The sequence below is a fragment of the Bemisia tabaci genome, chromosome 4, assembly GCF_918797505.1.
Source record: "Bemisia tabaci chromosome 4, PGI_BMITA_v3".
NCBI lineage: Eukaryota > Metazoa > Arthropoda > Insecta > Hemiptera > Aleyrodidae > Bemisia > Bemisia tabaci.
In genome coordinates, this window is record NC_092796.1 from 20736506 (window position 1) to 20749812 (window position 13307).

Here is a 13307-nt window from a genome sequence, read left to right on the forward strand (position 1 = left end):
TGAATCTCAACCGATAGTTCTTACTCTTCGATATTGCACTTTTTCTTGGGTTGTTTTCGAGATTTCGCGGTTCAGATTTCTCTGGATTTCTGGATCGTTCTTTCGCACTCAAACTGCTACAAACTCGAATTCCCACTTCATTTTTGGAAAATATGCAACTCGGAAAAAGAATGAGTTTGTAGGGTCCGAGGAACCACGAATGCTGATTCAATACAATGCGCACAATCCTAGAGTGTTACATGTGAATTTCTAAACTGATCTTGATAAAATTAGTTGGAAATTTTCAAATACTAATCGAATTTCATTGATTTTGTGAATTTCATTCGTAGGTGTATTTTATTGCATTTTATAAAAGATCGAATGATCACTTCGGTAGCAAATCTAACAAATCGCACTCTTGGCTCAATATTCCGAATCACGCGGCTTGAGAAAAATTGAAAACCCTGTCAAATTAGAGGATTCTTTTCGAATTCACCGTTGATCTACAGAAGCTGGGATTTTGAGCTTAATTTATTAGGTAGTAGTATTTTTCATCATTTTTGTTAAAAATCGGTTTTAAAAAAGTCTAGGAGATATGTAATCGGTGAAATCATCATTCGCAGAGATTTCTCGAATTTCAAGAAATCAGCACCAACCAATGACCATTTCGTCTCGAAGACCTGAATAAATGAAACATATCAATTAAGAGCGAAGCGATGTAGACATTTAGATCGACGGCTGAACCACACTTTTTCCCGACACAATATAAGGTTCTTCGTGTAACAAGTAACTCCAGCAGGTATCTCGACCACCCTCAAAATCGGCCGATGGCTTCTTCTGCAAGCTCAGTAGATGTCGACCAAGTCCTCAAGAAATCCTCTCCAAGATTTTCAGTTAAGTATGAATCACCAGGCGAAAACACTTATCACATGCTTTAGAGTATCCTTGTCGCGGGTGGTAAACTGGCTCGCACCAATCCTGTTCACTTCGTGTCAACCGGAAGTCAAAGACGCACTGGTGACATCCGACACACTTTTCATTTGATTTCCGCGCGACACTCACGATTTATGGAGTACACTATAACTGATTTACACCAATCAGAGTGTAATCAGTCTTGAACGCACAACTGCAACGCGGTACAAAATAACATGGCGCTTAATTGGTCTCGCACCGTGAACGGGTTCGATCACAAGTTCGGGAATCGTGATGGTGTGTGTTATTGGACAATATTTGCGCGGATTTCGACGACATGGATTTTAGAGATAGCGGATTCAACGATAACGGAAAAAAGTCGCGGGAAATCAGCCGAGTCGAGTCAGCTGCCAATGGCCGGGAAGAGCAGGATCGCGGACGCGTTTTTCCTCTGGGCCGAGCGGCGGGGAAAAGATTTTCGGTTTGAGGGCGACCAAGATTTCTTCATTTTCGGTTTTGATTTCGCCCCGTCTTCCGTGCGGGGGGTGCGGGGAGGAAGGCAGCGGTCAAGGGGCGAGAGGGGAAACTGCGGCCTGCCACTCACCGCCAATTAGGGGGGCCGGGGGAACGCCTCCCAGGTGGGTGCGTGCGCGCTCTGACGGGGGGAGATATGAAGCGAGGACGACGGTGCGCTTCTTTTCGGGCGACTCAAACGAGAAGAACTGACAACCAAAAAAAGGAAAAAGCTCGCGAGGAGGGCAGGGATGCGGCGGAGGGGAGCGGGGCGCGGGGGTGGGGAAGAGCGCGGTTCTGGGTTTCCACTGGGGGCGGCGTTCTGAGGGCGGAGCGGCTTGGCTCTGCGGCAAGACGCCGCTGGTTGCGGCCTTCCCTCCCGCCAAGAAAACGAAAGAACCTGAGAAAAGATATGAAAAGAAGCGCGGTCGCTAAGAAAGAAAGTTGGGAAAGAAAGGCGAAGCGCATGCTTCCTTCTCCCCGCCCGCCCGCGCGCCCGCCTGCGTTTTCCCGCGCCGCGCCCGCTGCCGCTGATGTCAGGTCTCCCATTCAACCCACTCCTGTCGCCGAGCGTATCCTTTTCCGCTCCACTCCACACTCCCTCCCCCCTTCCCCTCCCTCCCACCCACCATATCTGTCAGCTTGTTAAATATCATTATCTCAATAACAGTGATCAAAGGAAACCCCGTTATAGGTTACTGTCTTAATCTGTTCGATATCCTTCTTCCTTCCTTCGCTTCCCCTCCCTTCTGCCCGCGCCATTCCTCTGCACCGTCGAAAAAACTATCTCCCTTCCTTTGTGCCGAGACATTTTTAGAGCCCAAGTTCTCAAGTCAGTCATTTCGATTCTCCACTAGTTTGCTCTTCGACTCTGTTTTATATTCAGGGTGTTTTCTTAATGATCTCTATCTTAAATTTTTAAATTTCGAGCCCCTCAAAAATGTCTCGATTTTTTCAATCGCCCCCAGTAAACGCCAACAATTTTTCCCCACTCTGGCTCCAAATTCTAGTAGCGTTATTAGGGGTAGGTTTTAGTCGACTGACGAATGATGTACTAGCATACTTAATCTATGTGCGCATTGAGGCAGTGAGACCCAAATACTACCATTTCTGCTCCTGAAAGCTCCTTATGTAGATTAACGTTTGCAAGAAAATCCATTCCTGAAAAAGAGTTGCGTTGCTAATCTAAAGGTCGCACCCACCTCAGCTTGAAAATTTCTTACCTAATCAGTATGCGATGTGGTAAATGCGGAGAAACGCTCTGGGGAAGATAGCGATTAGACGTTGCGGAGCGCCAGAGGGCACTGTGAAAGAACTTCTTGCGTTTGTAAGTTCCAAGATTTACACTCCAATCAACGGGTCTGACGCTCGATTTTCCCATGATATTTCAAAATGCATGGAATAAAGTCATTTTTTTCAATAAGGAGTTAAAATATTTAGCTCATTTTAGAAACAACTTATGTACCATCGGCCTCTCTATACGGATGGGTCAGAAATTTTAGTTCCTAATTGCAAAATTGAACCCGGTGCCTTTTTGCTCTGAAATACTGTAGCATACGCGCATTGTCGATTTAACCTTTAGCCACTGCCTCGGAAAGATCAGAGAAAATTACACTGCCAAAAAAATGTTACGGTCTATATAGACATACCGTCCGCTCTGAGCTCTAAGTCCGAAAGCTGCGGATGCCGGAGCCTTACCTTCGATTGCTCCGGGTGATACGCCCGGAACTTTCAGCCTCTGAGCCCGGAAGTCGGACGGTATGTAGTCCGTAAATACGGCTTCCACAGCCGGAGTTTTTTTTATAGCGTACAAGAAGGGTCTCGAAATTTCCGGTTGCTATAATAAAGTGTCTGAAGGGGTATATTTTGTCCGTCTCAATGGAGATGTTGCATGTGTGAGGGATTTGCGATTTGACCACTGATTCTTATGTAAAAGTTCGTGAGAAACACGATGGTGCCACTGGTTTTCTCTGAAATTATCTCCCAAGCTCAAAAAAAGCTCTCAAAGTGAGGCTAAAATGGAGGGAATATCCCACTCTACCCTGAGAGTCCATCTCTACATCAAAACAAACTCTCCATGCAAAGATAGGGAGTAAATACATTGACAGGGCTGTCACTTCATTTGGGGACTCCAAAACTGAAAACACGGCAACCCTGCTATTGTATTTGCTCCCTATCTTTGCATGGAGAGTTTGTTTTGATGTAGAGGTGGACTCTCAGGGTAGGGTGGGATATTCCCTCCATTTTGGCCTCACTTTGAAAACTTTTTTTGAGCTTGGGAGATGATTTCAGAGAAAACCAGTGGCACCATCGTGTTTCTCGCGAACTTTTACACAAGAATCCATGGTCAAATCGCAAATCCCTCACACATGCAACATCTCCATTCCCTCAGTTGTAAGAGTGACACATCACTCGTGATGTTTGGTCGTCCGCAGCTCAACCCAAGCTCCGCGGGCGTAATCTCCGAGTTTCCGGGTTGGCCTCCTCCTGGTGGCGACTTTTAAGCTGAGGCAGGAGTCTTGATTGAAGTTGGCTGAGCTATTAATATTACAGTGGGCTCTGACAATGGGCGCGGCTGTTTGCCTTCGCGGGCGTCGCTCGGGCGTCTTCCTCTTCGGGCGGGCGCGAGTGCGGGTTTGCTTTGAGTACGCCTCGCGAGGTGTATGGGTCCCCAGGGGCCCGCCCGCGTTGAGCGCCAGGCCCTTCCCGCTGCTGCCGGATCAAAACCAAATGCAAATCTCTAAAATCACCGATGAAAATCATGAGGTTGGGCCGTCCCAAAATTACGTAACGCTCTAAGGGGAGAGGGGGGGGGTTAAGGAGAGTGTTACGCCATTTTGTTTTTATGTGTTAAAGGACACTGACCTACCTTACAAAAGCGTTACAAGAGGAGGGGGGTCAAAAATGCCGAAAAAGCGCGTTACGTAATTTGAATCACACTGAAAAACAAATCTCTGTGTATTTACTAAGAAAAGGGTAAAATTACCAAGAATTCAGGGTTTTATTTAATTTGATCCCAGTTTTTTCTTGGTAAAATTACCATTTATGGAATTGGTAATTTTACCGAGGAATCTCGGTAGAATTATTGAACTTTCTCGGTAATTTTACTGGACCTTGGTAAAAACGCCAATATTTTTTATAGACTGTGGTAGAATTACCGAGATAACACGGCAAAGTTACCGGGAATTGATTACCAATAAAAGTGGTATTCTAACCTGAAAAAAAACAGTAAAAATACCGGTTTTTAGGTAAGCTTACCAGTCTGTCTTGGTATAATTACCAATAATTGGTAAAAAAAAAGTGAGATGGTGAAGGTGCCAACGGACTTTGATAAAAACGCCGAGAATTTTTTTTCAGTGTACACCGTTTTGTTTTTATGTGTTAAAGGATACGGATCTACGTCACAAAAGCGTTACAAGAGGAAGGGGGTCAAAAATGCCGAAAAAGCGCGTTACGTAATTTGAATCAGTGAGATCGAAACACACCAACTCGGAAAAATGTATATAATCAAGACACACACACACAAAACTGCACAGTAGGTGAGGAAATTAGTTTAAGAAAAACATTTTTGCTGCCGAAAGACGAGTTATAGACACGTTAAAGGTCCGAAAATTGAGCATTTTCGAGCTACCGAGTTGGTGTGTTTTCGTTCTCACTGATTTAATTTGGGGACGGTCCTTTATGGAATGTAACAAGAGGATAGACACATGCGTCGGGTCCGTTTTAATCTACCCATGAAGCAGAGTTTTCAAAAATAGGAAGCCGACTGTGATGAATGGCAATTTATCACAATCTTTCATTTATCACAAGTTAGAACGAGCTCGGTGCGACTTACAACGTAGAATTCTTTATGAAGGCATTTTAACGCGCCGTTGCGCCTTCGTCGAAGGTGTGCTGCGACTCCGAGCAACTATTTTAACTCTCCGGAAATCAGATTGCCTATGCGACGATTTGAAGGAATCTTCAACGAATCCGGTGCGACCTACAACTATGAATCGTTAATGAGGGCATCGCTCAGCGACGACGCACCTTTGTCGAAGATGGATAAGTCTAAAATCTAAAAACCGCAGATGAAAATCTCTGAGAAATATGTCAGACCGAAATCTTAGAACCTCTTTTAACAGTTTGGGTCATAGGAAATGCGGGCTTCAAGAACCCACTCCGAGCAACTATTTTAACTCTTCGTGGACATTGAGGCACAGTGTCGTGGAGTATGCATTTCCTGTGATCCAAACTACCACCAAAGGTCACACTATCTGCGATTTTTCGATTTTAAACTTATCCATAAGAATATCCAAACCAATACGACATTAAACGCCGCCGGGAAACACTTTCAAAATGACGTTTCTGAGAGGAATAGACTGATTTTCTACAGGTAAATGAATATCTAATATATCGTTTCTAAAACAAGCAGAGGTAAAAATTTTGTCCTTTTAAGATCAACTAGGTCCGTTTCTCCATCCTCTCTCAGCCTTTTAGTTCGGTTCTTTTCTTGATGCCTAAAATAATTTAAATTGAAACATGTAAAGGAGCTAACTGAAGAAAGTCTTGGCAACAAGAGACAAAATGTATTGGATCGTAGCTAAGATTTTGCAATTCCCATCATCAGCTCGTTCCAAAATTCATTTAAACGAAAACATGTTGATTATTAATAGAGGATATAACGAATGTACGGTATATGTTTCAATCTGTATTTTTCTTCTTCCGTTTTTTCCTAATCTTTTCATTCTTTATTTTTGGCAAAGAAAAGTTAAAATCTAATACAATCTTCACGTTTAACGTCTTAAAATCGACGGAAATAATTTTGATTTTAAGGTGCTTGGTATGGCAACGGAGATGCTGTTGAGGGTAAAACTGCGGAGTCGGTGTTGTACGACGTGTGTGAACGCTTTACAACGCGCGACTCACGCAAATCGCAGACTTTTTGACAGGTCGCCTATAAATATTTTATGACGTCAGCAAGCGCCGAGTCCCCCGTTAATCCTTTCAATTATCATTATTTGTTCTCGTTCGCCCAACTTTTTGACCTTTCCTCCGAGCTTTCCTCCCCCTCCTGTCCGCGAGCGCACCCTTTCCAAGTCGCGGCAAGGAGCCGTAAATTTTCTTTGACGCGTCTTGCCGACCAACTCCAAACTCTAAGAAACACAGAAGCCATATTAAAAGCACATCGTGCAATATCCCTCAAATTTTATACGGGAAAGTATAGGTAAGTGTTCTGTAACGTTAAAATATATTTGGTTTCTTTTTGCCGAGAATTTCTTGGGTTAGCTTTTTTGCGCATGTCCTGTTGCCTTTTCAGACTAATTTTTTAAGCACTTTTTCTTCTTTGAATGAAACTATAGTTTCATTCGCATTACCTCCAGATATGAGGGAAAGCACCGAATTAAGGTAGTAAATATTCGGGAGATATTTTTGAATAATTCATTACGCGACGCTTTTTTCTTTGAGCAAATAACCATTGCTGCACGAACGATATTTTGAGGTACACCTCGTAAAATGAAGGTGCAATGCAGTTTTTAACTTTCTCTCGTGATCTCCCGAGTTCAAACCAAGTTCTTCTAATTCTTATGACGTGAAAAAGCGAATTTTATTTAAGGTTCCGAAACTCTTTGGGAAGTCCTGCCCGGTTTTGTCTCATCAACCATCAACACTATTGGACACTATTTCTAACAAATTGGACCAATCAAACCCGTCAGTTTTCCATGGATCGAACCTTTTTTAGGACCACCTCGCGAGGCGTTACCAAAATAACGCACCAATTCATATGAGTCACCGAATCGGAAGTACCAACTCAAAATAAAATGGCAGCCGGGTGGTTCGCGCGTAAAACTAGTACCGAACCTCTAAATAAAATTCGCTTAAACGCCATTGCGTTCGACATCGACCGAACATGGACGGCTTCAGAGCCGCTCAAAACAGGACCTTTACCGAATGAAATATGAAACTCCGGACGAATTTCAAAGTCGGCAGTTTTCCACTCCGCCTTAAATCAGGAAACGACGGGGAAATCCGAAAGAAATGGAGCATCTTTATGTAGATCCGCTGTTTTAGAGTGATGATATTTTATTTATGCGTTTTTTTCATCTCCGGATTTTCGTCTCACTTTTCAGAGCGGGCGGGGCCGGCGGAGGGCTCCGACGGTAATGATAATGATTATTATAATGACGTCGGCAGAGAGGAAGGATGCTAGGGCACTTGGAGCTAAGTGATGTTGCTAGGCTCTCATTTATAATGCAAGATGTTTCATTTAGAATACATGCTTCTTTGTGTGCGCCCAGAGCCCTCAGTATCCACCCAAAATATGGAATACATTTAGCTCATGAAAAACTCAATCCTCAGTCCTATGCCTCCTTTCCTCTTCTCTTTATTTACTTTCTCACTTATTATTTTTCCGACTTCCTTCCTTCTTTTCCTACTCTCCTATTTTGTTTCCTCTCCTGTATTCCTCTGAACACCTTCGAGCCTCGCTTTTTATGGGCCTTCTTTATAGTTGCCTCCAACATCCTTCAACTGGTGGGCGGCCCATTAATGTGACTGGAGGGAAGGAGAGTTATGACGAAGCCTCGAGCACAGTGCCGGAAATGGGTCAGTGATAAGTGTCATGAAATATTGGAATTTTGAGGTACTCGAAATACCCTCCGTCAAAAATATCATTGATTCTCGCACAAAATTCTTTACGATAGACGTTTAAGAAGTATACTTTCCTATAAAAAGAGTTTCATAAGAGAATTAAATGAGTCAATCACGCAAGTCAGAGAAGGATGTTCCGATAGTTTTTTCTTGGTTAGAAATATTCCAAAACAAAGATTGAAAGTGTGATGGGTAATTTCATTTATTCGCATTGATGCGCCTCCAGTTTTTTTGACCGTAGTGGAATCAATACGTACGTATAAAAGCCACTGCAATCCCCCACCCCCGTTTCCCCCCATTTCCAACTGAAGTAATGCAGGTCAAAGAAACTATGGTATGCTCTAAATGCGATGGACACTATGGACAGTGTCATTCGCTGCTTTTTCAAAGCACGACCTCTCTGTCGTATGGAGCAAATTGACAATCGGACTAATATGTATGGACTAGGCTGAAATATAAAATCCAACGACTAAAACACGATTTTATGATACGCATATTTGACGCATACGGAAACAATGGAAACAAGACTCGTATTGAGTATTTATTAAATCAATTATCAGTCAATTAATCTCGAGTCCCTGGAGTTCCCGCCAAAACCCAGGCATGTGTACCGAAGTGCACACAGTGACATTTATGAAAATGAGTTCAAACTCTGTGTTTTGTCAACATCGTTGATAAGTGATCTAGTAAAGTGATTTCTTCGAAAGAGGGCCCATCTCAGTTTGTTTCGGTTGCGACAATTAATTTTTAAACCTAACAGTGATGCTTCATGTATCAAAGTCAGTTACAAAGTTGTTTCTCTCATGCATCTATGAATGTTGTTTGCTATTTACATTTGTGAAACTGCGGTAATTTGCTATCCAACCCAAAAGATAGGTAGGCTGTAAGATTTGTTTTCATTATTCCACAAATTGTCATCGCCTTATCAAAGCTTTTTAGTGCGACGCTCTTGAAAAAGTGTATTATTTTAGCACAAAGAAGAAACGAAATTGTCATTAGGAAAACGGATGAAACTGAATGATTGTTGATTTTGCTAATACCCTAAAATTAGCGATTCTCATTGAATCACAAATGTATGAAATGGTTAAATAACCAAATGAATAAACAAGTTTGTAAAAACAAAAATAAAAAAACATAAATTTTGAAAGATGGCAACACTGTTTTTCCTCAATTTAAATCCTTTAAAAATATCGCTATCGAGTGACACAAGCTGCCTTATCAAGAATCGATTATTTTTCATACATTTGAATGGAGGAAAAACAGGGTTGCCAACTTTTAAAAAGCGCCACTGCACAGAACTACTGATTTGTAGGATTGAGTTATGGATTATAATTTACGGGTGCCTACACAATTCAAAATCCGACTTCAATTACATACCATGTTGTACAAGTCATTAAGAGAAATTTCCCGGAAAGGAACTAGGGTCCCTCCGAATTGTTTTTGATAAAATATAACTTTCATTGATTAAGATCGAGATCCCACTGTCTATTGGTCGGTAATCAGCAAAATCTCAAGTTATAAATCAATAGTCGACTTGCTTCTACTCTGTCTCTTCCTTGCCTGTTTTCATGAAAAAAAAACCACTATTTACGTAAAATAGTCGTGAAATTTCGATCCCATTAAAATTATTCTTTATCCTATTCTCAACCGAACTGCATTTTATGATCAATAATTGAACACACTTTTTGTTAATATGTTTTTAAATTAGTTGCAAAAGAACAGAAATTATAATGGATCACAATAACGCGGCAATGAAACGAGACTTTATCCCTGTATTTTTTGATTTGGAAAGAACTGGTCACTACGATTGGGATGAGATATTACGGATTGGAGCTATCCATAAGGACAACATTTTCTGCAGGTATTTCGCATGAGAGTTTGTTCAAACACGAATACTTAATACCATTAGCAGTTTTAAAGCCGTTTTCTGATGTCAGTGTTAAGGGCTGTTCGATGGACAGAACTCGCAAAATGCACTATCATTATAGCAACGGCTGATTCAATTATTGGGAAAAAAATTCGAATAGTAACGCCCAGCTCATGATACCTTGTTAGAGCGAGCCAAAAAATCCAAGCTTTTTCAATAAAGCATAACTCTTTATGGATCACCATTTCAAAATGGCATGAGGTGAAAGTTCTGAAGTATTCAGAGAGCCCCTTTTTGAAACGGTGATAGACACAGACCTGCGGTTTTTGCAAAAAGTCTCAGCATTTTTTGCTATTTTCAAAATATGTCAAAGATTTCCATGCGATGAGAATTGCATTTTGAAAATCTCAATGATGCATCGTAAGATGCCGAAAAAGAGCAAGATAAAAGAAGAGACTCATACGGAGACATGACAGAAGACAAAGGTATATTGGGAAATGATAACAGGGTATCTGTCAGGGCCTAGAATCCCCTGCCCTCACATTCTACCAACCTATGAACTAACGATCCAACAATCAACTTCACACCCAACTCCCTGAAAAAGTGCAGAGAAGGGCGAAGGGGGTCGCGGCTATAGATACATTTTTAATGCATGACATAGCAGTCCCAATCGAAACATTGTAATTAATTAATTTAAAAAATTATAACTCGCTGCGCGCTTCTTTTGCCTATCCTGGTATGGATAAAAAGGCAAGGCCCCCCGCCCTGTCCAAAATCGTAACCTTTCATTTAATTTCTCAGTTTTTTTTTTTACAATTGTAGATACATACTACCGACGACTGAGATCCCACCATATGTCTCAGAATTGACAAGATTCACTAAAAATGGCGAACAACTGCTCCATCGTGGTGAGGTCAAAGAGACGACAACTCTGAAGAAGGCGCTAGAGAATTTGCTGGAGTATCTGGAACAATTCAACAAGCCAGTTATCATGATCGGGCACAATTGTTTCACTTACGATTGTCGTTTTATTCTCAGGGGCTTGAGGCAGTACGGTCTTTTGAATCAATTTACCAGGATAGTTCAGGGTTTCACTGACTCATTACCTCTGTTAAAAAAGTATCTACCTGGTAAACCCTCGTACTATCTCAAGCTACTAGCCGTCGATATCCTAGGTCCAAACTTGGATTTTATGACTCATGCGACTGATAACGATGCTATCATTCTCGTTTCCATTTTTCGAAAAGAGAAAATAAAACGTATTCAGATCTTCGAATTTGCCCGTTCTATTAAAGATGCGGTGCGTACGACTTATTTTACTTACTTTTTTTTTACTAATGTTACACTATCAAATGACGAACATTAAAACTAGTAATTGACGAACCCACTGAACCTCCGGGCAAGGGAATTCATTTAGAAGCCTAATGAATTTTTCCGCATAAAAATTCCTAGTAAAACAAAATGGATACTTTATATGGCGATATTAAGGTCACGTACCGCCCCATAACTCTCCAACACATTAAGATGAACGTGTTTGGAGAGAACTTATTGGTAAAAGAAAACTAATTTTGGGACCTAGCAAAATTGTGGAAGTGGTACATTAAGGGGAGGAGCACGGGCCTTAACTTATTTTAAAATAGTGAACCCCTCACTTATAACACATTATTTAAAAGAAAATGAGAAGGCGGACTTCGGGTGTAAATTGAAATTTTCCATCTATCACCTTTTCAAAACGGTGGTCATTCAAAATTATGCAAATTTCGACTTAATGGGCAATCTTCTTGGATTAGTGATTGAAAGAATCTCTGCTTTTCGCTAAAAGTTTTACTTTTTATCCCATTTTGAATGATGTATCATTCAAGGGGGGGTTCGGGAAAAACAGGTTGTAACCAGATCCCCTACAAATTTTTTCTCTCATCAAATGCTGCTTCTTTGAAAATTTTAAGAGGGGACGGAGTTAAAATCTACGAAAAGCAAATAACAGCACCTGAACTAGTGATTCAACGATTTTGTTGCAAAACCATGCCACGATCTTTTCAAATTTGATCAAAATTTGATATACATATAAGTAAACTTTCTAATTTTCTCGCAGCTTGGATTATAAAAAAAAATCGTTCAAATATTAACCAGACTCACTTCTTCCTCTGCAAATCTGATTTACAGCTAAAAAAAGAGGATGGTCGTATAATTGCAAAGAAAAATCTGCTGGTTCGTAAAGCTTTACAGCCGCTCATCACCACTGGCTCTAAGCTGACAAAAACGGTTGAAGAAGGACAAAACATCGAGAGTTTGAAGGAATTTCTAGAAGCAGAAGCTCCGGAGGGTCCATCACCAGACACGGTTTCTACTTCCCCAAAATTTTAAGAGATAATCATTCTCATGTCTTACAAAATGAAATAATTTTACCGGAAATATGTAATTTTCAGTTTTGCGTTTTCAGCCTCCATTTTTCACGCAGTTATGACTTTTTACTTAATAGTTTGCTCTATTATTTCAAGCCTTATAGACTTTTGTTACACTTGCATCGTTTCTATACGTAAATTACAATTCTACGAGCAACGCGTAGGTATACCAAGCTACTTAGCCGAGAGCTCCAGTTGCATTCTTTTGTATTGCGCTTGCTTTTATTAATACGGTCGTTTCTGTTATCACTTTATTTCCCAAAGGATTATAATCACTCTCATTCAAAACAGCCAAAGCCACTCTGTCAATCCGATGCCGATCGATCTCCGGACGCACTAGAGGCTAACCAAACATGTTACCCGTTATATCGTCCCCTCCGGATAGTACGGTAGAAAATCAAAATTTTCAAATTATGCTGAAAGGATTTCGGCCAAATTATCAGCCCCCAGCCCGACATGCGTTAACTAATACTTACGCCCGTAAAATGTTAGGTGAAAATGAAGACGTCATCGGAGAACAAGTAATACGTAGCTTGAACTTAGTTCAAATTATTACAAAATTATTTTATACAGTCTCATATTATTGTTTTGGCCAGGATTTTGGCTGCTGGATGATTATTATTAACTTTAGATTATTTTTTAGCCGTCAAAAGCAATTTACTTCATCCAAAAAATTAAGGAAAGAATCGTCGTGTGTGGATGAAGTTGGTTGCAAAAATAAAAACTTATTGCCGTTCTGTACGGGAGCCCAAAGAAGACTTTCTTATTCACGCTCTAGATATTTCTTTTCTGTTTCGGACTGAGTACGCCCACCCAAGTTCGAAGTAAACGAATTCCTGGAGGCAAGTCTCCGTCTTCCCCCTTTCTCAAACCAGAGACGGAATCAATTATTCACCGGTAAAAAGTCTTGGACTACTCCCTGTTTGCGGCGCTTATTCCGAGGGCTTTTAGATGAGATAATGGGTCAACGGTAGGGTTGCTGGGGTCCTACTTGTTGACCCGGC

The 13307-nt window shown here is 41.2% G+C and overlaps 1 protein-coding gene across 2 annotated transcripts; it reads left to right on the plus strand.

The window, feature by feature from the left end:
* The first annotated feature begins 8817 nt into the window (after positions 1-8817).
* Positions 8818-13047, plus strand: LOC109037131 (maternal protein exuperantia). 2 transcript variants are annotated; one of them, XM_019051639.2, is made up of 4 exons: positions 8818-8910; positions 9743-9895; positions 10724-11201; positions 12065-13047. In XM_019051639.2, the coding sequence occupies exons 2-4, from the start codon at positions 9765-9767 to the stop codon at positions 12263-12265; spliced, it is 810 nt and encodes a 269-aa protein (XP_018907184.2). In that variant the 5' UTR covers positions 8818-8910; positions 9743-9764; the 3' UTR covers positions 12266-13047. The 2 variants fall into 2 exon arrangements, with proteins under 2 accessions (XP_018907184.2, XP_072155572.1); XM_072299471.1 differs by lacking the exon at positions 8818-8910 and having other exon boundaries at positions 9731-9895.
* Positions 13048-13307: the final 260 nt, after the last annotated feature.